This window comes from Momordica charantia (assembly GCF_013281855.1).
Source record: "Momordica charantia cultivar OHB3-1 chromosome 6 unlocalized genomic scaffold, Mcharantia_2.0 BLBB01000006.1, whole genome shotgun sequence".
NCBI lineage: Eukaryota > Viridiplantae > Streptophyta > Magnoliopsida > Cucurbitales > Cucurbitaceae > Momordica > Momordica charantia.
In genome coordinates this window covers 24206870-24234238 of record NW_028275164.1, presented here as the reverse complement: position 1 = coordinate 24234238, position 27369 = coordinate 24206870, and the positions used below count along the sequence as shown (strand labels likewise).

The window sequence follows — 27369 nt, the reverse complement described above, 5'->3', positions numbered from 1 at the left end:
GACATAACCATTGCCTTGACGCAAATTATTAACAAGTAAACCTTGTCTAGTACAAGCTTAAATGTGGGGGGCACCAATATGGTGGAACAAAGTGGTAGACAAGGAACTTGTACCAAATTGTAGGTTTTGACCAATAGGTTTCTTGAGGTTTTTACCCAAAGATTATACTTTACAAATACTACTAAGCTTGTCAACCATGTTGTAGTATTGTTTACTATGTTGAAGATTTGAATCACGATAGTTTTGAAACGATGTTCAACAAGTTGCTCAATATATTGGAAGAGTACGAGGGGATAGAAATAGATGTTCTAATTGAAGACTCGATCTTTGTGAGGTATCCAATAACGTTATGAACTCGATCGGCATCCAAACTAACTACTCTAGAGGGAAAGTCAATATGCAAATAACACTATTTTATTTGAAATTGGAGATTCAAATTTTCACCTCCAAATTTGTTGTACTTAACAAAAAAAGAAATAATTCCACTAGAGAGAAATGAGAACATGTGTAATCCCCCTGGTCTTACTCAATATGGATAGTTGATATGCTAATATAGCCATTTCCAAGGAAATCAACAACGATTTTTGGGTTTTAATCCTATGACATAGAAGAAATAAGAAATGACCCTAAAAAACTATTTAAAATTTAAAACGGATCAGTCGACTTGGTCTATGAATCTATTCTAACTATCAACGAATTCCTAGAATTTTAAGCAGAATGAGCATTGTAATTCTTTCTACTTCTCGGGAGATTTAGGACATTCTCTTCATCAATTTTCTGTTTTCCTTTCCATATTAAAGAGCATATTATCCATCCTATCATATCAATCGTGGAATTTATCTTTTACATAATCGCTCACTAATATTCTTTAATTGATCACTTTAAAAGTGTTTTATAATTGATAATAAAATAAAAAAGTAACTACCCTGAAACGGCACAAGGTTAAAATGAAATTGCAGGTAAAATTAAAAAGGGGCAGTAATGGTAATTTTTGTATTATACTTTTAGGGAAAATAAAATTTACCCTAAATTTTATATTAGGCCATTTTGGTAAATATGATATGATTTTTGAATAGGCATTTACGCCTATTACAAAGAAAAAAGGAGGGCGAACGAAGCGAAGGAGAAGATCGTGGGTGGAAGAAATGGGTTATGTCCTGAGAGTGAGATTGGCTTCGTTCTTTGCCGGAGCAGCGGTTGCATCATCTCTGGGGCTTTACCTTCTTCAGAGAGATTACAAGATTGCGTACGACTCCATATCCCAAAAGGTATTCTAATTTTCTCATTTCAGTCTCTGTTGCGATGTTCATGTTCTTCTCCACCCCATTTTTATTTGTTTTGACATGAATTGCTTTTGTTGCATTAATTCGATCCGGGTACTTCATTTCTAATTCTTTCCTAATTTGAACTTACTCGAGACTTAATTTCAGTGAAAATTTTGAATTATTTGGCTGGCTTTGAAATAGCAGAGATGGAGATACAGATTTAGTTTAAAAACCCATCTCTGTTCTGTCGATATTTAGTACGCTAGATTTGATTGACTTTGTATATTTTCTGCCCTGTTAATTCCATGGCGAGCTGAAGTCCCCAAAAACTACTATTTTCTTCTTTAGGCTTTTCTTACTTCAGAACCTTTTGATTCAACGAGTGGGCATGATATAGCAGTTAATGCTTCGCAAGCTTTAACTAGGTTGTTGAACTGGGATTTAATAGTAAAGCTATCCTATGGGTCCAGTTTCCAAGCAAGAATGCCCCTGTTTTCTGCGTGCTGAACTGAATCAAATCAAATCTAAACAAGAAATCCACTCAATTATCTCCCCATTGTTGAAGGCTTGTCTGGAACTGAAGTCCCGAGCACTGTTACTAACATTCCAGCAACCTTTTATAACCAGATCTTTGTAGTTTGGAGTTACCCAATGATACCTTCTGGCAAACGACAATTTCAGAGTACTTCTGTCGATTCATAGGTCATTCCAGAAAATATGTGTGAGGTATTTTATTGTGAATGTTTCTAATAGGAAGGGAAAGAGGAAAATACTCCTAACGGTTAGTGGCAGCTGAAGAGTACGGTCCTTGTTGTGGGGGGGTTGGTGGAGGGGACAACTTAGGGAGGCGAATATGGGGGCAGGGTAGCTCTGGGATTGGGGTATATTTGTTTTTGTTGTCAATCAGTAGGCTGATAGGTTAGGATACATCTCCATCCTCTCGAACTGGTGGAGCAGCCTTTAATGCATGAGGGCTAGTTTTCTTTGTTGCATATGATCTGGTGAGGGATACCTCACGAATTGGTATAAGATCTAGTCATATGGGAAAACCAAAGAGAATAACAAAGAAGTTGGAAGAGCGATTCGACTCAACGGAGAGGTAGATTTGAAGCTTGAAGGGGATGCTGGCGATGATCAACACTCAAGTAGAGGAACAACGTCGAGCAAGCAACAGGCAACGTCGAGTAAGTGAGATCACCTAGAATCCTTAGAGATGTTTATGGTGGAAATCACAGGCGGTTGGACACCACTCATTGAGTTGAACATGGGAGAAACATCGACTTAGAAGAGGAAATCCCGGAGGAGGTGTTGGAAGCTATGGACAAACAAGAACAGAGCAATGATCGGAGCAAGTTTAAGAAGGTCGAGATGCTGATATTTTCAGTGGAGAACCATGAATCGTGGCTGTTTAGGGGTAGAACGATACTTTGATATCCATAAAGTGACGAATTTGAAGAAGGTGACTGTAGTTGTCATTAGTTTTAACGAGATTGCTTTGGTGTGGTACAGATGGATGGATAATTGACTGAAGTTTATCAATTAGAAGAACTTGAAAACTCGAATGTTTGAACGTTTTCAACCATTGAAGGAAGGTAACCAGTGTGCTTGTCGTCTCGCCATAAAACAGGAGGGTACCATAACAGAGTACCAACAAGAATGAGGCTCTGTTGGTGCCGTTGCCCCAGTTAATGGATGAAGTGTTGGAAAATACTTTCCTAAATGGACTGGACTCAATGGTGCAAGCAGAGGAACTAACCATGGAACCAATGAGATTGAACCAAAGCATGCCGAAGGCCCAATTAATTGAAGATTGAAACTCAAGAACCCTGACTCGTGGCTGTATAGGGTAGAACGATACTTTGATATCCATTAACTGACGGATTTGAAGAAGGTGACCGTAGCTGTCATTAGTTTTAACGAGATTGCTTTGGTGTGGTACAGATGGATGGATAATCGACTGAAGTTTATCAATTGGGAGAACTTGAAAACTCGAATGTTTGGACGTTTTCAACCATTGAAGGAAGGTAACCAATGTTCTCGTCGTCTCGCTGTCAAACAGGAGGATACCATAACAGAGTACCAACAAGTGTTCAAAATGATCAATATGTAGAATCAGAACAAGTGATTGCTAAGATTCGCGGGGGAACATACACTCTTAATTTAAAAGAGAGGGTTCGAAAACATATTTATTCTGACTCAGAGGGAGAAATGCATTGGAGTATCGATGTGTACCATGCACCCGAATTTACATATAGTAATGTTCATCTCTTACCAAAAACAAGTCATTTATGGATATTATCGGGAGGTTCGTGCGGATGCAGTGTAGTCCTTTTTCACTCTACAAGGATCAAGATCAAATTAACGTTCATTCTCTTTCTGTCGAAAGAAGATATATTTCTAGCCTTTTAGTAAATAACGATAAAGTGAGACAGAAATTTTATAGTTCGGATCTCTTTGGTAAAAACGAAAGCGGGATTCATGATTATTCAGAACTTAATCCAATCCTATGTACGGGTCAATGTAATCTCACACATCCTGCTATTTTCCACGGTAATTATGATTTATTGGCAAAGAGGCGAAGAAATGGATATCTCATTTATCAAGCTTTTCTCGAGATTTCAGCAACTGAACGGGAAATGGTTTAGGAAAGAACTTTCGAATCGGATGCGCTCGCCCAGCGAGAAAGGCCCTGACCCTTCACGACCCGTAGGCCTTCTACCTCCACGCGGCATTGCTCCGTCAGGCTTTCGCCCATTGCAGAAAATTCCCCACTGCTTCCTCCCGTAGGAGTCTGGGCCGTGTCTCAGTCCCAGTGTGGCTGATCATCCTCTCGGACCAGCTACTGACCATGGTCCATTAGATGGTCGGTGCAAGGCCAGAAATTTGAACATATTGATTCCGCTCGTTCCCGTCCTTCGCTTCTGGGCCTGTCCCTCGGTGTGGTCAGTACTCCATACTGTCGGGCAGCAATAATCAGCCTCTTTATTTATGTACGTACACCTTTGTTTCAAGGTGGGGCCGCCCTTCCTCCTGCTAATCCGGCCATTTCCGAACCTTTCTTTTCCACCCCATTCAATGGAGGACTTCTCAATTCTTGCGATTCCCAGCCCCTTTAGCTTATTATATAAAAAAAAAAGACTAAAAAATGAGGGTTCCACACCTTAGCTCGGCAAAATTGGTTTAATGATCTCTTTCTTCAATAGGCCGGTCCGGCGCTCCGCGTGGTCGTGTCCTAGCTCGTCTGAGAGCTAGATTTGCCTCGATTATTTGTCTCTTGCCCTGAGCTTTCCTCAAGTTAGCTTCCGCTATTTCAAGAGTTTGCTGAGCTTCTTGTGGATCAATGTCACTAGCCTTCTCCGCATCATTTACTAAAATAGTGACCTCATTATTGCCTATTCTAGCAAAACCACCCATCAGAGTCATCGTTAACCATTCGTCTTATGACTCCAACAAACAAAGTAAATAGGGATAACACAATGGGCCTAGCCAAGTATGGGATAGCCGTTCTGCTAGGCTTCCCCGCCATGTTGATGGGCACCCCGACCGTTGCTTGGGGTGGGGTAGCATAAGTCGTTTCCAGTGAAGGGGTGAGCGGTTCTCGAGGAGAGAAGCATAAAGGTGGGCCGCTTCAACGGGACCTATTCTCTTAATAGGCGGCAAAGCGGAATAGGAAAGGGGCCGAGTTGACTGATGAGTGCCTTTTTAGCCTTTAGAAAAAGGCTCCCATGTGAAGCTAACATGGCTCTATACATACAAGTACAGCAGCGAGCAGGGCCCACACCTTAGTTGTTCTATACCTTGCAGGAGAAGGGTTCAAGTACCCATTCAGGGATTAAGTGGAATATTAGCCCGGAAATGCGACTCTAACAGCTAGGTTTCGAGAGGGCTATATCGATCTCGGAAACAGGGGAAGAAAGGGAGGAAGGAATGAGATTCTTTATAGCCCTTTCCAGACCTTATGTAATTTCCTTTGGTTGGGTTAGCTTTTTGGTAGGAAAGGCGGTAGTAGAGTTGCGTCAGGTCCTTCGCCTGACTCTACTCTTTGTTTTCCAGGCAGGGATGCCCATTGTTCCCTGCTCTAACTCGTCCGATTTCCCTTTGCTTTCTTTATTACTTATCGCACGTGCCCAGTCTCAACGTCACTTCCCAAACCAAAACAGCCTTTCCCAAATCTATGAAAGGTGAAACGTTGAAGGTCCACAACAGGTAACATAAATGAACAAGTTTATTTTGTATTCGAGCTGCTGAGGGCCGGAGCTCGTATGTACTAAATACTAGAGTGCTGCTACATGGAATGCTACCTTGACTCTGCTACTTCTAATGCTCGAACTGTCCGAGCTCCTAGCAAGAGGATTAGCTCAAGGAAAAGCACTTGAAGTAACGGATGAGCGCCCTAGTGCATAAGGACTAGACTTTGATAAAGTGGAATTCAAGTCGATATTGAAATCCTACACCCTCAAAGAAAGCCTTTTTCAATAGTTGTTAGAGGTGAACTAGTTCCTATCTGATCTTTTTCAGAGGCCTGTAGCAACAAGAAAAGGAAGCATAGAGAGAAGGCTCTCGAGAGGCTAACAGAAGAGCCTGGTGAGCTACCAACTAGCATAGAGCAGAGCTAGTATCCATATTTAAATCTTTAACTAGAGGAAGGAAATCGATTAAAGCCAGATTACCGCCTATGGTACACTAAGAATTTCATACTACATGAGGGATAAATTGTAAAGAAAGTCCCACTCATTCCTGAAAGAAAGTAAGAAAGATCACGAGCTTCTGTAGGCTTAAAAAAGAACGAGAGTTGTGACAGGTGATGAACATCAATGAGATGACTTGAACTGACCTTCTGTTGAAAGTCAAATTGCCATGGATCGCGATTCTTCGTCTGATGCGGCGGCGTTCTTGAATGAAGTCGAGATGAACCAAATTAGCACTTCTCAGATCAGGCTAGGCCTCTCCAGCGGAGCTGGGCGCCGGGGCCCTGGATGCGCTAGCGAGCAGCTCTTTCAAACGCACCCAAATCTGATGAAGGAACTGTGGAATCAGCGGTTTCTTTAATTCGCTGAAACAACGCACCGAAAATCGAATCAAAATAATCCGATGGATCATAGCACATGCATCATCCTAAGAAGCGGGTAAGGTTGAGAAAGAAGTTGCCCCTTACTCACCTCCTCAACATGCAGTGAGGGCACGGTTGCTCCTAGTGTTGATAGTCAGCTTCAGGCAGGGGATATATAGAGAGAAGAAGGGGTAGGTTGTGGGGAGATGGTGGTTTGGTCGGGTGAGAGGGTGTCGGCTAGGTCTAAGCAGCCTAGATTGTGTAGGGAGCTCCAGAGCCTAGTGTGTAACTGAAACTTCGGAGAGGAGGTTGTGGAAGGTAGTCGTAGGAGAGGGAAAAAGACCCAAAGTGCTCAATGAGGTTCAAAATAATATCGTCGAAATGTTAGAGGTCTTGGGAATCGAGACAAGAGAGTGACCCTGACGGAACAGAATGAATAAACAAGGGGTTCCGGGAGAGGTAGGTGGGATCTATCGAATGGGGATGCGACATTTGGCAACTTTCAAAATCAAGCTGTCAGAAGTCGCAGGACTGGCGGGAAAAGAGGTTCGAATGGGGGTAACAAAGTTCGATATCATCAACCCGGACAATAATAAGGTCGTTCGCCGTAAATTTCTTAAGCAGCTTCTAGACCACGCATCCCGAGGAAGCTAAGGAACGATAGAGACGCTCTGGCGTGGGATTCTTTCACAATCCCGCGATTCAATGTATCACAGGTGTGACCTGAGACACTATTTGCAATCTCTTAAACATATAGAGTATCGATCAGATAACAGCGAGGGCCAACTATTAGAATATTAGTAAAGGCACCTCCACTATCCTAAATATGATTCCGTTCCATCAGGGTCAGAGGAGGTTCCATTTGCTCCATTTCCATATAGCTGACGGTGTGTGCCCATCCAACTCTCCCTCTAAGCGGGCTTCCAGAAGTCTACTTTTTCCATTTGGCCCATATGAAAACGGGTAGGATTTGGGTCGGGGGCTCGGGTCGATTGGGAAAGCTGCTGTAATTCTTTGGAAAAGTCCGGTTCTCTTTGTCTTCAAGCTTTCATTCCTCAATCCACTGTTTCGTTCTTTCATATACCTCCTCACCAATAGATAGAAACAAATAGGAATAACCGAACCACGTCTACAAAATGCCAGTACCATGCAGCTGCTTCAAAGCCAACGTGATGTTCCGAAATGACGGCACAGCACAAGCCGCCATACCCCCGCAGGCTCCGCTTTGCCGCAGATCCACTCAGGTTTCGTCCCGAACTTCTCCTTGACCCATCCTCTTTGTGGGGCATTCAATGCACTTGATGTAAACCAGAAAGAAGAGGCTTCCCCGTGGGCTGGGCTAGGAGAGTAGCTGCCTCTTCACTCTCCTTCAGCCGATTCTGATACCGATCCTATCTCTTGGAGAGAGGTGCAGAAGCTCTCTTTTTGACTCAGGAGGGCGTTCCACCACTTCGACTGATGCGGATGCGGACGCGGTTCCCTCGTCGTGAAAGAAGTAATGAAAGGGATGCCCCCGGTCAAACCGCCTTTGTTGTTGCCTGTATAGCTTTCTAGAGTAGAGATCTAGCAACGCATTCTAGGCACAGATCATTGGTATTGGATGCATCGTTAGGTTGTGCCGAGTTAACTTTGCTAACTTCCCCTTCTCAACCCGTATCTTGTTCGTTTTGGAAACACGTCTTCCTATTCCATCTTTTCCCGAATCTCCTTTAACGGAAGAAATAGAAGCTTGAGAAGGAATACCAAAACCTAGTTCACTCCTGAGTCTCTTTGCATCCATGGCTGAATGGTTAAAGCGTCCGCTCTGTGGCGCGAAACTGTCTCGAGGTCATGAGATCGCGCTCCTCCTCCTCCATTTTGTTTCTTCTTGTTTATCGAGTCCGCAAAAGTAGTCAATTGTCGACGCCTACGCTGGCCATTGCTTTGACCTTTCCAATGTGACTGTTGATGTTGAACAGGAGCACTCTGGACTGTCGAAGCGATGGGAGCTACCTGGTGTGGCTGGCTTATTTTGATGTTGTTGGGATGAAGGAGATCGATTTTTTTGCCCTAATTGGAGTGGAGCACAGGAGTCTTGCTGTGGAGATGGTTTACTCTGAACTTGAGATTGCTGGTAGGTTTGGGAGTGGAACTTTATTTGCTGAGAAGCAGGTTGTTTCGGCTGGGTTGTCACAGCTTGGACGTTGTTCCATCTCCCCCTACGCAGTGATTTCGAGGCGCACCCGGGCGCTCGCCTCAGGCGAGAGGCGAGGCGATTTCGCCCAGGTGCGCCTTGCAACGTGCCCAGGCGAGCGCCTTCAACCGGCCTTTGCTCGCCTCTCGCCTGAGGCAAGGCGATCGCCTTGTTGAAGGCGGGCGCACAACAAGCTCACCTCAAATGAAAAACCCTAAAAATTATCCAAATTCTCCTTGACAGCGTCTTCTTTGTCTTTGGTTCACCTTCTTTGTCTTTGCCGGCAACTATTTGCCTCTGTCGATCGTCGAAATTAAAAGGAAAAACATTAGGATGGAAGGAGAATGAAAGGTCGAAGAAAGAAGAATGAAAAGTAGAAGAGTGGAAGGAAAAAGAAGTGTCGAAATTAGGAAGAAGAAGATTCAGATGCAAAGAGAAGAAAAATAAGAAAAGTGGGAGAAAAGCAAGAGCCAGAATTACATTTTCAAGAAGCATTAAATGAGGGTCATGCATGGTATTATTTTCAAGAACATTTAGTGCTAGTGCCATGCATGGTGACTAATAAACAGATGGCAGCTTAAATGGGTTATTGCCATTGCGTTTTACGATATAAAAACTTTTAAAATGTTTATTTTTTAATTTGAGTGAACTTTTATTTAAATATTAAATTATTAAAATTTTTATTTGTTAATTTAAGTGAACTTTTATTTAAATATTAAATTATTTTTTTAATGTTTTAATGTTTTAAAACACGCTTCTTTATTTTACTTGATATATTTACTGTTTAATCTTATTTAATCTATTATAACTTTGGAATTTTATATATATATATAAATAAAGGTGCGCCTTGCTTCACTCAGGCGTCGCCTTTTTATCGCCTCTCGCCTTAAGGCGATCTAAGGGCTTGTCGCCTTGAGGTGCGCCTTGCGCCTCGAAAACACTGCCCCTACGTCCCCTTTGGTTGCCTTGAAGTTGCTGGGGAATAGGGAGGGTGAGAACATAGAAGACTGATATCAATTTGAAATCTTTTTCGGTATAGCTCCGCTCCTGGGATTCGTTGGCAAAATGTACCGGATTTGGCTTCTGCGATCATTGCTGCAGAAAGAATGGCAGATGACATGGAAAAACCTACTCATTCGCACAAACAAAGGGGAACTACCCCAACATATCTGTGTCTCTATAGAGGAGATAGAATGTCTTAGACTGTAAACACTTTTACAGGGTATAACTCTATATACAGGGTAGTGGCAAAAAGAAATCCCATCTGAAATATTCAGAAGCCGTTCTTCAGCTGTATGTTACTGTGCGCGTAGCCTTGCCAGTGACTTTGGCTATTCACTCACTTTTTTCTGCTAATGTGCAGCGGCGAGGAGCCCACTGGTTGTTGGACTAACCTATGGTGTGTTCCGGCGAAGCGCCGGGTTGTTGGTAAGGAGCGTGAGCGGGCGGGGGGCTCACACAAGTAAGTGAAGGACCCCTGTAGGGCCTTTCAGAAGTGTGGCCCACACACGATCAGGGAGGAAAGAAAAGGGAGGGGGGATAAGGAGAGCCTTAGCATCCCGACAATTATATACCTGCTAATCCGATGCCCACCCCGCCTCATATTGTGCCGGAATGGTATTTCCTACCGATTCATGCCATTCTTGGTAGTATTCCTGACAAAGCGGGAGGTGTAGCCGCAATAGCACCACTTTTTATATGTCTGTTGGCTTTACCTTTTTTTAAAAGTATGTATGTGCGTAGTTCAAGTTTTCGCGCTATTCACCAAGGACTATTTTGGTTGCTTTTGGCGGATTGCTTACTACTAGGTTGGATCGGATGTCAACCTGTGGAGGCACCATTTGTTACTATTGGACAAATTTCTCCTTTTGTTTTCTTCTTGTTCTTTGCCATAACGCCCACCGGTGGTCTTCTAGCGTTAGAAGAAGTCGTGTCCGTCCTGGACATCCGCAATGTCCTCCCACGCTTTTTTGATTTTCAATCAGTGATTTCGAGGCGCACCCGGGCGCTCGCCTCAGGCGAGAGGCGAGGCGATTTCGCCCAGGTGCGCCTTGCAACGTGCCCAGGCGAGCGCCTTCAACCGGCCTTTGCTCGCCTCTCGCCTGAGGCAAGGCGATCGCCTTGTTGAAGGCGGGCGCACAACAAGCTCACCTCAAATGAAAAAACCTAAAAATTATCCAAATTCTCCTTGATAGCTTCTTCTTTGTCTTTGGTTCACCTTCTTTGTCTTTGCCGGCAACTATTTGCCTCTGTCGATCGTCGAAATTAAAAGGAAAAACATTAGGATGGAAGGAGAATGAAAGGTCGAAGAAAGAAGAATGAAAAGTAGAAGAGTGGAAGGAAAAAGAAGTGTCGAAATTAGGAAGAAGAAGATTCAGATGCAAAGAGAAGAAAAATAAGAAAAGTGGGAGAAAAGCAAAAGCCAGAATTACATTTTCAAGAAGTATTAAATGAGGGTCATGCATGGTATTATTTTCAAGAACAGTTAGTGCTAGTGCCATGCATGGTGACTAATAAACAGATGGCAGCTTAAATGGGTTATTGCCATTGCGTTTTACGATATAAAAACTTTTAAAATTTTTATTTTTTAATTTAAGTGAACTTTTATTTAAATATTAAATTATTAAAATTTTTATTTGTTAATTTAAGTGAACTTTTATTTAAATATTAAATTATTTTTTAATGTTTTAATGTTTTAAAACACGCTTCTTGATTTTACTTGATATATGTACTGTTTAATCTTATTTAATCTATTATAACTTTGGAATTTTATATATATATAAATAAAGGTGCGCCTTGCTTCACTCAGGCGTCGCCTTTTTATCGCCTCTCGCCTTAAGGCGATCTAAGGGCTTGTCGCCTTGAGGTGCGCCTTGCGCCTCGAAAACACTGTTTTCAATATAGGACAAACTGAAGGAAAAGACTGACCCATTCGGTGACTTTCGCGGTCGCCCTCACTGAACCGACTTGAATCTGAACTACGATTCAGATCAAGTCTTACCGAAATCGGATTTCCTTTTCGTGCCATATGTGCTGGCTCTGTCGGTGTCGTTACCCCAGTTAACGGATGAAGTGTTGGAAAATACTTTCCTAAATGGGCTGGACTCAGTGGTGCAAGCAGAGGTACTAACCATGGAACCAATGAGATTGAACCAAATCATGCCGAAGGCCCAGTTAATTGAAGATCAAAACTCAAGAACCCTGACTCGTGGCTGTTTAGGGTAGAACGATACTTTGATATCCATAAACTGACAAATTTGAAGAAGGTGACCGTAGTTGTCATTAGTTTTAACGAAATTGCTTTGTTGTGGTACAGATGGACGGATAATCGACTGAATTTTATCAATTGGGAGAACTTGAAAACTCGAATGTTTGGACGTTTTCAACCATTGAAGGAAGGTAACCAGTGTGCTCGTCGTCTCGCTGTCAAACAGGAGGGTACCATAACAGAGTACCAACAAGAATGAGGCTCTGTCGGTGCCGTTACCCCAGTTAACGGATGAAGTGACTCAATGGTGCAAGCAGAGGTATTGGCCATGGAACCAATGGGATTGAGCCAAATCATGCCGAAGGCGCAGCTAATTGACAATCGAAACTCTGCGGTCCAAGCAGCGGGTGAGGCAACCGAAAGTCGGACCACTGGACTGCAGCAAACATTGACTAAAACCCTAGTCAAAACCCCTAAGGCAACACCCATGCACATTGTGACTCTAATGTTTCAGGCCCTGACGGTCGCTCGGTACCGAAAAGGGAGACGACGTCCGAGAAGCTCATGGAGGTTGGATACCAGAAGCGGAAGGAACGAGGGTAGCTTTGGGATTGGGATACATTTGTTTTTGCTGTCAATCAGTGGGCTGATAGGTTAGGAGAGGTCTCCATCCTTTCAAATCGGTGGAGCAGCTTATAATGCCTGAGGTCTAGTTTTCTTTGTTGAATTTTCTCTGGTGAGGGATACCTCACAATATGTTGCCACCATCACCCACATCAAAATTCTGCATGCATCCAGTAACTAATTTTAAGACTTCTTCAATTAATGCCTAGATCTTTAACAGTAAACTTACCTCCCCTCCCTATTATTATAATTTTACTAGCAACCACCTGGTGCCAAAGAGAACTATCTTTCCAATCGAGTCTTCATAGCCTTGAAACCAAAGATATATTTCTGCTAAGATTGCCCACCCCAAATCCTCCTCCTCTACTTTTAGAAATGAGATTCCAGTTCATTTAACGACGTTCTGCTTGCTAAACCCCTCCAAACTATAAGAAGTCTCCCATCTTTCACTCTAACTACTTTAGCATTTAACAAGGATTTTGGGAAAAGATTGAAAGTGGGATACTAATAGACCCCAATCCTGCTGAGTATACAGCTGAAGGGAGAGAATGAAGAAGCTATGAAATGTGTAGTTGTTTTGGTATTGATTATGAATACAATGTGGGAACAAGAATATTAGTTAGTTTTTTTTTTTTTTTGGTATCCGCGAGTATACTCCTCTCAACTATTCTCACGGGACAACCATCTAACCTTACTACATTTTGGTTGCCAACGTAGCTCGTATATTAAGTCCTAAGTCGGTGGCTACTATGGTTGAACTCATTTCCTCTAAACCGTTAAGTCCTCTAATATTTACATTGGCTTGCCAACCCATGATGGTTACAACAATATTTGTTAGTTAAAGGAGGGAATATATGTAGAGATAGATTCTGAGGAGGGTACTTTTTGAGTAACAATTATCTTCATCGCTGGTTGAGGGAAGAGGGGAGAAGTAGGGAGCTCTGTACATCTCCCTTAGCTTGTACCTTCTGATGCATAAATAAACTAGTTTCTATTAGATACAACAGATGAAAATATTGCAACAAAGTTTAGCATCCATTCCATCTTTGAAGTACATGCATTTTCTTACTTATGTAACCTTTTCAATTTCTGGATTCCAGAAACTCTTCTTTAGGATAAGAGGGGCCACTCGCCTTGAGAACAGCCATATCTTGCAACTCTTTGGCTTCAATGTTTATTTCCATAGTCATTACCGATTCAAGTTAATTTTGTGGCCTGAAAGATCTTCAAGGCATTTATCATTGTAGAGACTAAGGTTGGAGAGAATCCAATGTTAAGTATTCTCATTATTAAAGTCTATATATATAGACAAATATACAAGGTTGACCTAATCCTATAAGGAGAAGGTAAATGACAAATTAATATTAATACAAGAATATAAAATATACTAATATATATTCTAACACTCCCCTCAAGTTGGTGCATATATGTTAATCATGCCCAACTTGTTAGACAAATAATCTATTCGTGCTCCATTCAATGCTTTAGTAAAGATATCTCCTAGCTGCTCTCCAGTCTTCACATACCCTGTAGCCACCAATCCTTGCTGTATTTTCTCACGTACATAATGACAATCAACTTCAATGTGTTTGGTTCGTTCATGAAATACTGGATTAGATACAATATGAAGAGCTGCTTGATTATCACACCAAAGTTTCATTGGAGTGGTGATGCCAAATCCCAATTCAGTCAGAAGCTGATGTATCCATACTAATTCACACACCGACTGTGCCATAGCTCTATATTCTGATTCAGCACTCGAACGCGACACCACGTTTTGTTTCTTACTTTTCCAAGAAACTAAATTACCTCCGACAAATACACAATATCCTGAGGTTGATCTTCTATCTTCCTTAGAACCTGCCCAATCAGCATCTGAAAAACATTCAATATTAAGATGACCATGATCTTTATATAACAAACCACGTCCAGGAGCACCTTTCAAATAACATAAAATATGTTCCAATGCGATCCAATGGTCAGTCGTAGGAGAACTCATAAACTGACTCATAATACTAACTGGATAAGCTATGTCTGGCCTCGTAACCGTAAGATAATTCAACTTTCCTACTAATCTCCTATACTTCTCAGGATCTTTCAACAACTCCCCTTCCTTTGTAAGTTGTAAATTAGGTATCATTGGGGTACTACGCGGCTTAGCAGCTAACTTTCCTGTTTCAGTTAACAGGTCAAGTACATATTTCCTCTGTGATAAGAGAATCCCCTTCTTGCTCCTTATTACCTCAATTCCTAAGAAATATTTTAGCACTCCCAAATCCTTCGTATGAAATTGACTATGAAGGAAAGTTTTGAGTGATAGGATGCCTGATGAAGCATGACCAGTAATCACAATATCATCAACATATACAACCAGTAAGATAACACCAGACTCAGTTTGTTTATAGAAGACAGAATGGTCCGACTTACTCTTCTTCATTCCAAAGTGAGAACCACCTGACTGAATTTTTCAAACCATGCTCGTGGACTTTGTTTCAACCCATATAAGGATTTACAAAGACGACATACCTTTCCATTCTCCCCCTGAGCAACAAACCCTGGTGGTTGCTCTATATACACTTCCTCTTGAAGATCACCATGGAGGAAGGCATTTTTAATATCAAGCTGATGTAACGGCCAATGGTGAATAGATGCCAAGGAAATGAATAACCTAACAGAAGTCAATTTAGCAACCGGAGAAAAAGTATCACTATAATCAATTCCATAAGTCTGCGCGTATCCTTTAGCAACAAGGCGAGCTTTCAAACGGGCAATGGATCCATCAGGATGAACTTTAACAGCAAACACCCATTTACAACCGATAGGTTTTTTTTTCTGCAGGAAGAGACACTAAATCCCAAGTACCATTGTCATCTAAGGCAGTCATTTCCTCCAACATAGCAGCCCGCCAACCAGGATGAGACAAAGCTTCATGAACGGTTTTAGGAACAGATACAGACTCAAAGGATGCAAGAAACGAACAAATAGGTGAGGACAAATGGTTATATGAGACAAAAGAAGAAACAGGATAAGTACATTTACGCTTACCTTTTCTAAGAGCAATTGGAAGGTCATCACTTATTCCTGGATCCTCGGGCGAAGAAGCTGCTGGTATAGGGCATGAGTCCGTAGGAGGTTGCCGACGAGAATAAACTTGAGTAATGGTGGGAATAGAAGGATCAGGCACATAGGAAGATGTAATGCTAGGAAGCTCTTCAGTGGAAGGAGAGACAATGAAATATACAAGAAAGTCATCATCTTCTTGTGAACTCTCCCCGTGACTGGTACTCAAAGATGATGACAAAGGAGTATTTTCAAAGAATGTAACGTTGAGAGAGACAAGATATCTATTGAGATCAGGACAATAACATCGATACCCTTTTTGAACACGAGAATAACCAAGGAAAATGCATTTCAAGGACTTAGGGTCCAATTTGGTGAGCTGAGGGCGAACATCACGAACAAAACAGGTGCAACCAAATATTTTAGGTTTAATAGGAAATAAAGGTTGCATTGGACATAGAGTACGATAAAGTATTTCACCCTTAAAAACTGATGAAGGCATGCGATTAATCAGGAAGCAAGCCGTCGAAATAGCATCGGCCCAAAAATATTTTGGAACATGCATTTGAAACATTAAGGCCGTTGCTGTTTCGAGAAGATGTCTATTTTTTCTTTTTGCAACTCCATTTTGAGACGGAGTATCGACACAAGAGGATTGGTGAAGAATACCATATTCACTCAAATAAGAGCCAAGAGCTCCAGAAAAATATTCTTTAGCATTATCACTTCGTAGAACTTTAAGAGAGCCACCAAATTGAGTTCGAATTTCAGCATGAAAGTTACGAAAATGAGAAAGTAACTCAGAACGATATTTCATTAAATATAACCAAGTTACACGGGAAAAATCATCGACAAAGGTAACAAAGTACCGAAACCCACCTTTGGACTCAATAGGACACGGACCCCAAACATCAGAATGAACTAATTCAAAAAAGGTAGTAGCTCGTTTATTTACTCTAGGATACAAACTAAGGCGATGAAACTTAGCAAATTGACATGACTCACAATCTAAAGAATGCAAGCTATGAAATTGAGGACGAAGACTCTTTAACATGGGGAGAGATGGATGACCCAAATGACAATGTTCTTCGAAAGGAGTTGGCACTCGAGTGCAAACAGTGGCTGTAGGTATTTGTGTATCAAACGTGTAGAGGCCATTGGATTCACATCCTTTACCAATAGTCTTCTTCGTCGTAAGATCCTGAAATAGGCAATAACCAGGGAAGAATAAGACACAACAATTAAGATCACGAGTGAGTTTACTAACAGAGATCAAATTAAAAGAAAATTGTGGTAAATTTAAAACAGATGTTAGTGAAATGGATGTGGAAAGATGAACTGTGCCAGAGCCAAGAACAGGAGAAGTTGTGCCATTTGCTATGGTAACATCAGGCGAAGATGCATATGGGGAGAAATTAGCAAATAAGTTAGGATTACCTGACATATGATTTGTCGCACCAGAGTCAATGACCCATTTTGATGTGGAGGAAATAAGACATTTACTGGTGTTACCTGACTCAACGATGGCGGTAATTGGATTAGAGGACGATGCCGTCAATGACTCTTGATACTGTTGGAACTTAGCAAATTCTTCCGCAGGAATTGTAACTAACTTGCCAGCATTATCAGGAGTAGATGCAACATGGGCAGACTGTGTTTTCTGACCTCTATTCAATAGCTTTCTACATTCTCGTTTTGTATGACCAGGCTTATGGCAATAATTGCAAAAAATAATATCTCCTGAATTTGACCTTGGGGCACTAGAACGTTGAGCATTCGAAGTCGTGGAATTCCCTTGGTAGGTATTACCTCTGTTTGCATTTGTACTACGTCCAACCAAAGCACTATTAGACTGAGATGACAAGACGGGTTGTGACTTCTCAACTCGAAGTACTCGAGTGTATGCCTCCTCTAAAGCTGGAATTTCCGAACCAGAGAGTAATTGGTCTTTGGCCACATCAAATCTAGGTGGAAGACCAAGAAGAAAACTGATAACTGCTAGTTGTTCGCGTTGGGCAAGCCGAACTTTTGCATCATTACTATCTGGGAGTAATGCATTAAACTCTGCGTAAATTCTTTTGTGTTCCATAAAGTAATTTGTAAGAGATTGGTCACCAGTTGGTAGAAGCGCTTGCAGATTTCAAATATTCGACTAACATTTCCTTTTCCAGAATAAAGGAATTCTAAATATTTAAGTAACTCTTTAACATACTCACATTCATTGACCAAGCCAATAATGTCACCCTCGATCGAATTCTTGATCTGCAGAACCAGTCGAGCATCATCCCGTAACCAAGCTTTCTTGCTCTCATCCTTAGGCGGATCCTCAGTTATGTGATCGTCCATATCAATACTTCGCAAAAAAAAGACGAACATTGATTTTCCATGAAGAATAGTTTGATCCATTCAACTTGTGTTCTGTGATTTTTGATATCATTGGGATCACCTCAGAAGTTACGATTGATTTCTTCTCAGCCATAACAAACAAGCGAACTTATTTGAACAAAACGACAGAACCAAATCAAACCACTTGAACCAAACAAAACAGGCGGCGGCGGCGGCGGTGGCGGTGTTGGATAGCAATGAACAAAAAATCCTAAGGCACAAAACTCTAATGGGCACAAAACCCTAATGGGCGCAAAACCCTAATGGGCAAGAAACCTAAAAAACCTAGAGCTCTGATACCATGTAGAGACTAAGGTTGGAGAGAATCCAATGTTAAGTATTCTCATTATTAAAGTCTATATATATAGACAAATATACAAGGTTGACCTAATCCTATAAGGAGAAGGTAAATGACAAATTAATATTAATACAAGAATATTAAATATACTAATATATACTCTAACAATCATCATGGGGCCAAAACAAAATAATGTCTTCGGCATATCGGAGATGGTTCAATTTGGTTCACCTGTTCTCAACTGTCTAACAAAATCCCTGCACTAATCCCTTTATCTATCTAAGAGTCTACTGGGGACATCTGTCGGGGGGGTTGATTATTGGGATTATTTAGAAAAAAAGTAAAACTACAACTAAAGCAAATTAAATTATGTGAAAAGTGCAAATTATTTCAAATTAAATGAAATATGAATGTTATGTTCATTATTAACCCTTCATTATTTAAGCATACTTTTATAGGAGATACATTTTTTAAGTTTCTATTTTCCTAATAATTTCTAGGATACTACAAGTAAATGGTCTTTTTAATTTCTGTAATTTCCAAATGTAACTTTGTTTCCTCTCTCTCTTGTTTCAAGTGGTCTGTGTCTCCATAACTCTTACTTTATTGCAAAAACCCTAAACCCTAAACCCTATATATATATATATATATTAAACCTAACCAAAACCCTAACCTCCCCCCTCCCCCTCTCTCTTCTCCCCCACTCCTTCCGCCTCCCTTCCTCCCCCGTTCCCCCCCTCCCCCTTCTCTCTCTTCTCCCCCCCTTCTCTCATCTCCCTCTCTGTCTTACTCCCTCCATCCCATTTCTTTTTCTTTCATCTCCCTCTCGGTCTTCCTCCCTCCATCCCATTCCTTTCATCTCCCTATTGTTCTCCTTGGTCTTTCCCTCCCCTCTTCTCCCTCAATCGATCCCTTCTCTAGTCTCCCCCTCCTTTCTTCTCCCCTCATTCTGCGTACTCTTCCTCATTTTGATACTTTCTGATGATGGCGGCTGGGATAGTGAATTGTGAATAGTTTTCTCTACGATGAATAATCGATTTTTGCAGATTTCGACTGAATCCTCTTTTGTTTGACTGCCTTCCTTCTCTCGTCTCAACCCGATGATCCAACCCGACCCAACCCGAAAATATAAGGGTTGGGTTGGGTTGGGTTGACCTTGTTCGGTTCCATCGGTTCTCTATTCTACCCAACCCGAAAATTCGGGTTGGTCCAAAAAACTCCCCTAACCCGACCCAACCCAACCCGTGAACACCCCTAGTTGTTTCCCTTGTTTTGGTTTGACCGTTCTTTTTTTGGGCCTCGCTTGGTATTTTGTTTGATTATCTTGAAAGTTGGTTCTCAATTAAAGAGAGGGAGAGAGACAAAAATATTGGAATTGTCATTACTGTTTTGAAATGCACTGCAAGATTCAGTTAAGTTTACAAGTCACATTCCAGCTCTATTAACAAAATCCTGGATCGCTTCCTTCTCTCGGACTCCATCATGAACAAATTTGCTCCTGTATCGGCGAAAAGGCTAGAATGAACTACTTCTGATCATTACCCCAGATGCTGACTTTAGGAAAGCAAAAATGGGGCCCGTTCCCTTCAAATTTGAAAACATGTGGTTGCAGCATCCATCTTTCCTTCCCTTTTTGGATAATTGGTGGAAAAACAACCCTCTGCAAGGATGGACTGGTCATGGTTTCATCCAGAAGCTAAAAGGCTTGAAGGGAGTGTTAAAATCATGGAACATTGACACTTTTGGATGCATCAAATATTTGAAAGTTACTGATTCAAGATTAAAATCGAACTTATGAATTTTGCAGCAAAGGAGGTGACAAAAGTGCAATGCTAAATGGTAGTTAGAGGGAGGTGAAAACACTCGGTTTTTTCACTATTACATGGCTGCAAAGAGAAGAAAGAATACTATAACAGAAATTCTCTCTAGTCAAGACATCAGCCTTCTTTGAGAAGATGTCATTGAGGCAGAATTCATCTCCTACAAAAATCTCTTCACCAGAAAATCTAGTAACGGGTGCATTCCTCCTTAACTGGGATCCAATTTCTCTCTCACAAAACCTTGCCCTTAGTCCCCTTTTACAGAAGATGAAGTTTGGCAAGCCATTCAAACTTTGGGCACAAACAAATCCCCCGGGCTGGATGGCTCCACAGCTGAGTTTTTCAAAAAGTCATGGAACATCATCAAGCTTGATATTATGAAGGTGTTCCAGGATTTTTTTCAGAATGCTACTATCAATGCAAGCTTGAACGAGTCCTATATCGGCCTGATTCCTAAGAAAATAGATTCTAGAAGAGTTGGAGATTACAAACTCATCAGCCTCACCCCTTGCCTTTACAAAGTTGTGGCTAGAGTTTTATCTTAAAGACTCAAAAGTTCTCCCCTTCACCTTTTCAGAATTCCAATCAGCATCTGTAGCTGGGAGATGAATCTTAGATGCATCCCTCGTAGCAAATGAAATCATTGACGAATGGTTCAGGAAAAACAAGCAAGGGCTGGTCATTAAGCTTGATGTGGAAAAGGCATTCGACATAAGTAGATTGGGACTTTCTGGAGATGATTTTGAAAGCCAAAAGTTTTGGAGATCGGTGGAGAAGATGTATCAGAGGCTGTATATCGTCGACAAATTTTTCCATCATCATTAATGGTAAGTCTCGTGGAAAATTTCGGGCTTCCAGAGGTCTTAGGCAGGGAGACTCACTTTCTCCCCTTTCTCTTTATTTTGGTTGTAGATTGCCTAAGCAGGATTTTATTGGCTGCTGAATCAAAAAATTTCACTAGAGGTTTTTAAGTGGGCAGGGATAACTTACAAATTAACCATCTCCAATTCGCCGACAACACAATTTCATTCTCTTCACAAAAAGAAATGATATTCTGAATCTCTTATCTGTCATCAAACAATTTGAGGAAGCATCTTAAATGTGAATCATCAAAAATCAGAATTTTTGGGGATAAATTGTGAAGAAGATTATGTTTCCCACCTTGCTAATCTGCTGTATGTAAGGTCAGCACTTGGCCAAGCTCATACTTGGGCCTTCCACCTTCGTGGTAAGCCAAAATCATTGACCTTTTGGGAACCCATCATTCAAAAAGTGGAGAGGAGACTAATGAATTGGAGTCACACTCATGTCTCCAAAGGTGGTAGGCTCTCTCTCATACGAGCTGCCCTCTCCAACCTCCCTATATATTTTCTCTCCCTGTGCCTACTACCCTCTGAAGCTGCAAATTCTCTAAAAAGCATGTTCAAAAAATTATTATGGGCTGGTAACAAGGAGAAAGACAATATCCATCTATTATATGGGACAAAGTGAACTTCCTCTACAAGAAGGTGGTCTTGGCATCTAGATTTGAAATATAAAAATAGGGCTATTTCTTGCTGAGTGAGTTTGGGGATTTCACTAAGAAAGAGTGCCCTTTGGAGGACTGTTATCCTAGCAAAATATGGAGCTAAACATTTTGATCTAAAGCCGGATGACAAGTCTCTACAAGCCTCCAAAGGGCCCTGGAAATTAATCTTTAAACAAAGCAGCCTAGTTCACTCAAACATTCAATGCAAAATTGGAAATGGTCAAGGACCACTGGATTGGAAATGGCCCCCTGATGAATGACTTTCCTCTTTTATTCCATCTATCAAGAAGGCGTCTGTTGCTGATTTGTGGGATGGAACAAATAAGGCTTGGAATATGCATTTCAGAAGGCATCTCAAAGAAGAAGAAATCCTGGAATGGGCTTGGGCCTCCTTATCTGCATTATTAACATCTCTTTTCACCAACAGAGAAGATGTTTGGGTATGGTCTCTAGAGAAGGATGGTCTTTTTTCAGTCAAATCACTGACAACCTAGAAATCTGACTTTGAACAACCCATCTGCAATCATCTTCAAGGCCATTTGGAAATCCTCCTATCTGAAGAAGGTAAAGTTCCTAATCTGGGAGCTCACTCACTTGTGTCTCAACACCTTCAATAAGCTACAAAAGAGATGCCCTAAATGGTCCGTTTCTCCATATTGGTGCTGCCTTTGTAAGGCTAACTTTGAATCACAGAGCCACATCTTTTTGTACTCCATTCTCCTCCTGAATTTGGATCTATTTTATATCTATTTTTGGATGGAAGTTATGCCTTCCTAACAACCCTCGAGATTGGCTTGAAACTACTCTTATTCAGCATCCGTTTAAGCTTGAAAAGGCTACTCTTTGGATGAATATAAACAGAGCCTTCATTTGGATCATATGGAAAGAAAGGAACTCCAGAATTTTCAACAAAAAAGAGCACACAGATCAACAACCGATTGACACTATAATTGGATAGGGTTTATCCTTTTGTAAATGAAAAATACCTCCTTATTAGTAAGGAGCAACTTCCTCCTCACAACCATTAAATATCTAACAAACAAGAGAGAGAAATGTAAAAATAAATTTTTTATTTTTTATTAAATAATGAGTTGTAAAATAATTAATGGTGGTAAGAAGGAAGTTGCTCCTTACTAGTAAGGATCCAAGTATTTTCCTTTGTAACTGTTGCGAGGTTGTTTCCCTTGTTTTGGTTTGACTCTTCTTTTTGTGGGCCTCACCTGGTATTTTGTTTTATTATCTTGAAAGTTGGTTTTCAATTGAAAAAAAAAACAAGAAATTATTGGAATTGTCATTACTGTTTTGAAATGGTCCAACTCTGTTAAGTTGAACTAACTATAATATATAGCTGAATCAAACGAGTTGCTAGAGAATGGCAGTTTATAAAATTTAAGAATGACAGTTTATTTCATTGGACGTCCATGCAAATAAAATGAACACAACTTGGTTTATATGCTTAATAGCGATAAGCCCTTGAAGCCTTAAATTCCCAAGGTATATTAATCAGAACGTGATAAATATTAGCAAGGTTTCATTACTCTACATTGTGAATTGTTAATTATTAGAAAAACCTAGTTCCAAGTCTAGCAGTGATGTGTTTTTGTCCAACATGCAATTATAAGTACATGGAAACATGCGTACATGACCCAGAAGCTTATGCTGGAATCAGTTGGTTGTCTTAAGGATGGATTATTACCATTTTTTGGTGTGTAATTTTGTGAGACCTCGTATAGTAAATATGTACGCAATGAGGGGTAAAGATGGGAATTCACCTCCTAAGTTAGTTAGGGGTCCTTCTATACTTTTCAGAATCCGTTGGATGTTTATGATTAGTTTATTTTGGTAAAAGGTAAGCTAGGAGAGGGTCGGCACTCTCTAAAGGGCTGGAGGTTCTTTTGTATTGCCTTAAGGCTTGTTCTTGCTTGTCATTTCTGCTTGAATATCAATATTTTGGTAAGGAAAGCTTACAAATTTCTTCCACTTCCAAGTCCTGAACCACTTGTGGACAGTGCTGAAAATATGTAAAATCCTTGTCACATGCTTCTATCATCCTTGTGATTGTCTGGTGAGGGTGCTGGACATGATGCATGATAACTTATTATTTTCTTTCGAATGGTTTTTCAGATGGGAGGGCTGCATGATTCTCTGGAGAGTAGAATTTCCGCACTGGAAAAGCTGAACCAGAATGATGGTTCCCAACATGTTCATACAGCGGAGTAGATGCTGGAGGCCGAGGCCACTACAGTCTAGAAGGTCTCACTGGAAATATACAAAAGTTATGAAGAGTAATAACAGTAGAAAAACTGGTTTGCCTTTTACGCTGGTGTCAAGTTTTGCTGATTTTTGTTGTTATCAGATTTATGTTTGTATGGGGCTGGTAGCTGTGTTGTAATGAATGCTACCATGCTCGTAGAAACTTCTCTAAAGTTTATCAGGTTGAATGAACCTATCCCTTGGGAGCACGGGGTCTTCATTCTTTTATTCAGTTTCATTTTGCTAGTGTTGGAGCATCCTGTAAGACTTGATCCGAATGAGTTTGACGACAAATCGGAATGAAGGAGAATAAAGTTTTTAAAGTTTAAATGTAGTATTGACATCTGAACTACCCATTTTCATTTTCTTCCAAAACTTGAATTCTAGTTTCTATGTTTGTATCCATTTCTCACTTTTTAGTCGTTAAAATTGTGAACTCTCAATTTTAGTCCCTTTTGTTTTCCAGTTAATATCAATAGTCACCTGTGGTGTGAAATATCAATTCAAATATACGGTAATGTATTGCTTAATGTTAGTTTAACCTCTGAATTTGCTCTAAAAACCCAAATTGAAAAAGATAGTTAGCAAAGTGAAACAACTTTGCAAATATACACATCAATGGGATGCTAGAATTGTAGTATGTGCCAAATTACTCGACTCCTTCAGGAATTGCTGCTAGTGCTGGCTTCCAGGGAGATGAAGATTCGAGATCAGCGCAGAACCGGGTTTTAAGAAGCTGCTGCTGCGAAATTAGTTCTTCCATGGATACTTGTTTGGCGAGTAAGTGTTGGAGCTGTTTCTTTGTTAGAACGATTGTGACCCTCCTTGTACTTGTACTGGTGCTTTTCTCAGGATCTTCCATCAAAGAATCAGGTGCTAGAGAAGGCAAAACCACTCTGGCTCTGCCAAAGATACAACAATGGTTTCCCATTTTAGTTCCTTCCTTGAGCTGGAGAACCAATACAAATTGTTACAAGGGAGAGAACTATAAAGGAAAGGTGAAAGAATTGGTCAACAAGCGTGCAGCGAGAGAGAGAAAAAGCATAGTGGAATTGGAGGCGGCTCTTCTTTAACCACTTCTTCCAAGCAACACCACCAACACCAACAGAGGCATTTTGTGGCTCTTCTTATTAGGTACTGAATGAAGCTCCCTTCCCTTCAATTTGCTGATGTTGAATCATTAATTAATTGTCGACAAAGTTTGGTTTGTGGAGTGGAATATTTGTTCTGCTAACCCACTCAATGAAATACCCAAAATTGATTGGTTGGGTTTGCTTGTCTTGTCTTGTTTTGTTTTGTTGGATGATGGGAAGGCCGACGTCAATTTGGCATATGATATTATGTGGTTTACATAAATTAAATTTTTCACAATATTCAAATGATTTTATACCACCAATCTAGAACATGAGGTATGGTACGATGAGCTAGGTTCGCTTTGGCCTATTTTTAAAAAGCAAAAACTATATATATTTGATAACTATTTTTTATTTTTTATTTTTAAAAGATAGAAAACCAAACATGCCTAGGTTTTATGTTTTTATGTAAAGTAGAAATGACAATATTGTGGGTGCTAGTGAGGATGCTCTTCTCAATTCTCGTGCTTGTGAAAATTTTTAATTCTCGTCTCCACCTCGTTCTTCTAGAGATGTTCTTGATAAAAATTATTGGTTTTATAATTGTTTTTAATTATTTTTAGAATTCAAAAAATAAAAAAAATGCAATAAATATATATTAATTATTTAAAAAAAGGAATGGGGTGAGATCGGGACATGCATTTCCTTTTCTTTGACTCTAGACATTTTTGTCATTAGATACATGAAAATGCAAGTTTAGAGAGATGTAAATAAATTTTTTAAAGATAAATTTTAGAGAGATAAATAAAAAAATTTAGAAAGAAAAATTAAAGAGAAAATTTTAGAGTAAAAAGTAAAGTCGATACGAAAAAATATGTTAGAGAAAAAAATTAGAAATAAAGAGAAAAATTATAGTGGAAAAAAAATTTAGAGATAAAAACAATATTCAAAATATAATTCTAGAGAAAATAAATAAATAAATAGATAAATAAAAAGTTATAATGAAAGAAAATTGAACGATAAAATAAAATAGAATTTTTAAAGGAAAAAATAAATTAGGAAGATAAATAAAAGTTATAAAATACGAAATTTTAGAAAGAAAAAGTTGGAAAAAATATTAAATTTTTAGAAAGAGGAATGAGACTGATCTGTTATAAAAAAAATGAAAATACATTGAAATGAAAATTTTGGATAAAGAGAGATAAATAATAATAAATATTCAAAATATAAAATTTTTAGAGAAAGAATAATAAATTTTGTAGAGAGAATTTAGAAAGAAAAAAATATAAATTTTTTAGAAATAAATATGAGAATGGAAAAAAAAAGTTGAATATTAAAATAAAAAACCAGATTTTGAAAAGCATAAATCAGTTTTTGAAACCTACTTTTTTTCTTTAATTTACTTAGAATTACAAAATAGTTTTAAAAATAATAGAAAATTGATTTAGTTATCGAACAATACTATTTTAAAAAAATTAAAAACAAAATGTTATCAAAATTTTAGTGCAAATGCAAAGTAAGAAGTAATTGTTGCTTTGTTTTGTTTTGCAAGGGAAGGGCCAAGAGGAGAGTTAGCTTTATCATGTTTTGACTTGGCATGGGATGTGTTTGCCTCTTGCAGAATGGGTTTAGGGGTCAAGGACTTTATCTCATGAAATGTTGTAGTTGTTATGAAGTTTTTCTAGAACTTGGATTGCTATAGCAAGTTTTTTTTGGTGCTTATATGAGTGGGGGCTTATGTTTTATGTGATTGTTGCGTTTAAAAAATTCAACCTTCCTCTTAGTCCTCCTGGTGTTATAAGACTATCATACGTTTTCTCAATTGATTTCATTCTTTTACGAGACATGTTACTGGAGATGATCAATAAGATTTTGTGTGGTTGGATTCATCAGAAGCTAGTTGGTTACCTATTTATGTTCATTATTTTGTAATACAATATTATTCACTTTGAGCATAAATCATATGTTTTAGAGTCGCATGCTAATGGAGGTGTAATTACAGTCGCATAAGTCATTGTTCCATTTGGTGTATTCTTTGTGAGTGGGATTCTGAGGACCTTGATCACATTTTATGGCAGTGCCAATTTGCCCAGAACATTTGGGGTCGATTATTTGAGTTGTTTGAAATTTCTTGGACTCGTGTCATAGAGAGTGGGGGGTTCATGGTAGAGGAAGTACTTTTGTGTTCTCATTTCCGTGAGAATGGGAGATTTCTTTGGCAGGCGGGATTTTTTGGGATTATGTGGGGGATTCGGTTGGAAAGAAACAATAGATTATTTAGGGGGTGGAAAGAGAGTGGGAGTCTGTGTGAGAACTCACAAGGTTTAATGTTTGTTTATGGGGTCCGAAGTTATTTTGTAATTATCACGTAGATCATATTCTTATGAATTGGAAACCATTTCTTAAAAAAAATGGAGGTATAATTTTCGTTTATATGCCCATGACCTAGCAAATTTGTAACTTTAGTCGCACACCCAATTCAGAAATCCTTATTAAAACGACTCCCTCTCCGTAAAAGATTTAAAAATGGTTATTAAATGAGATATTAAAATGTAAAAATATGTTCTAAAAATGTGCACACAAACTTTGTAATATAATTGTTTTTTGAGTTCAAACTTCAAAAATAGACACA

At 39.7% G+C, this 27369-nt stretch overlaps 1 protein-coding gene across 1 annotated transcript; it reads left to right on the top strand.

The window, feature by feature from the left end:
• Positions 1-1075: 1075 nt before the first annotated feature.
• On the top strand, positions 1076-23998 carry LOC111009377 (ABC transporter A family protein). The gene is made up of 2 exons (XM_022282439.2): positions 1076-1268; positions 23536-23998. Exons 1-2 carry the CDS (start codon positions 1146-1148, stop codon positions 23629-23631), a joined length of 219 nt encoding a protein of 72 aa, XP_022138131.1. The 5' UTR covers positions 1076-1145; the 3' UTR covers positions 23632-23998.
• Positions 23999-27369: the final 3371 nt, after the last annotated feature.

What these genes read in the sequence shown, in the direction of transcription:
- LOC111009377 (XM_022282439.2), top strand. Translation starts at nt 1,146, where the DNA reads ATGGGTTATGTCCTGAGAGTGAGATTGGCTTCGTTCTTTGCCGGAGCA. An exon ending in ACGACTCCATATCCCAAAAG is followed by an intron (nt 1,269 to 23,535) that starts GTATTCTAATTT and finishes ATGGTTTTTCAG; the next exon opens with ATGGGAGGGCTGCATGATTC.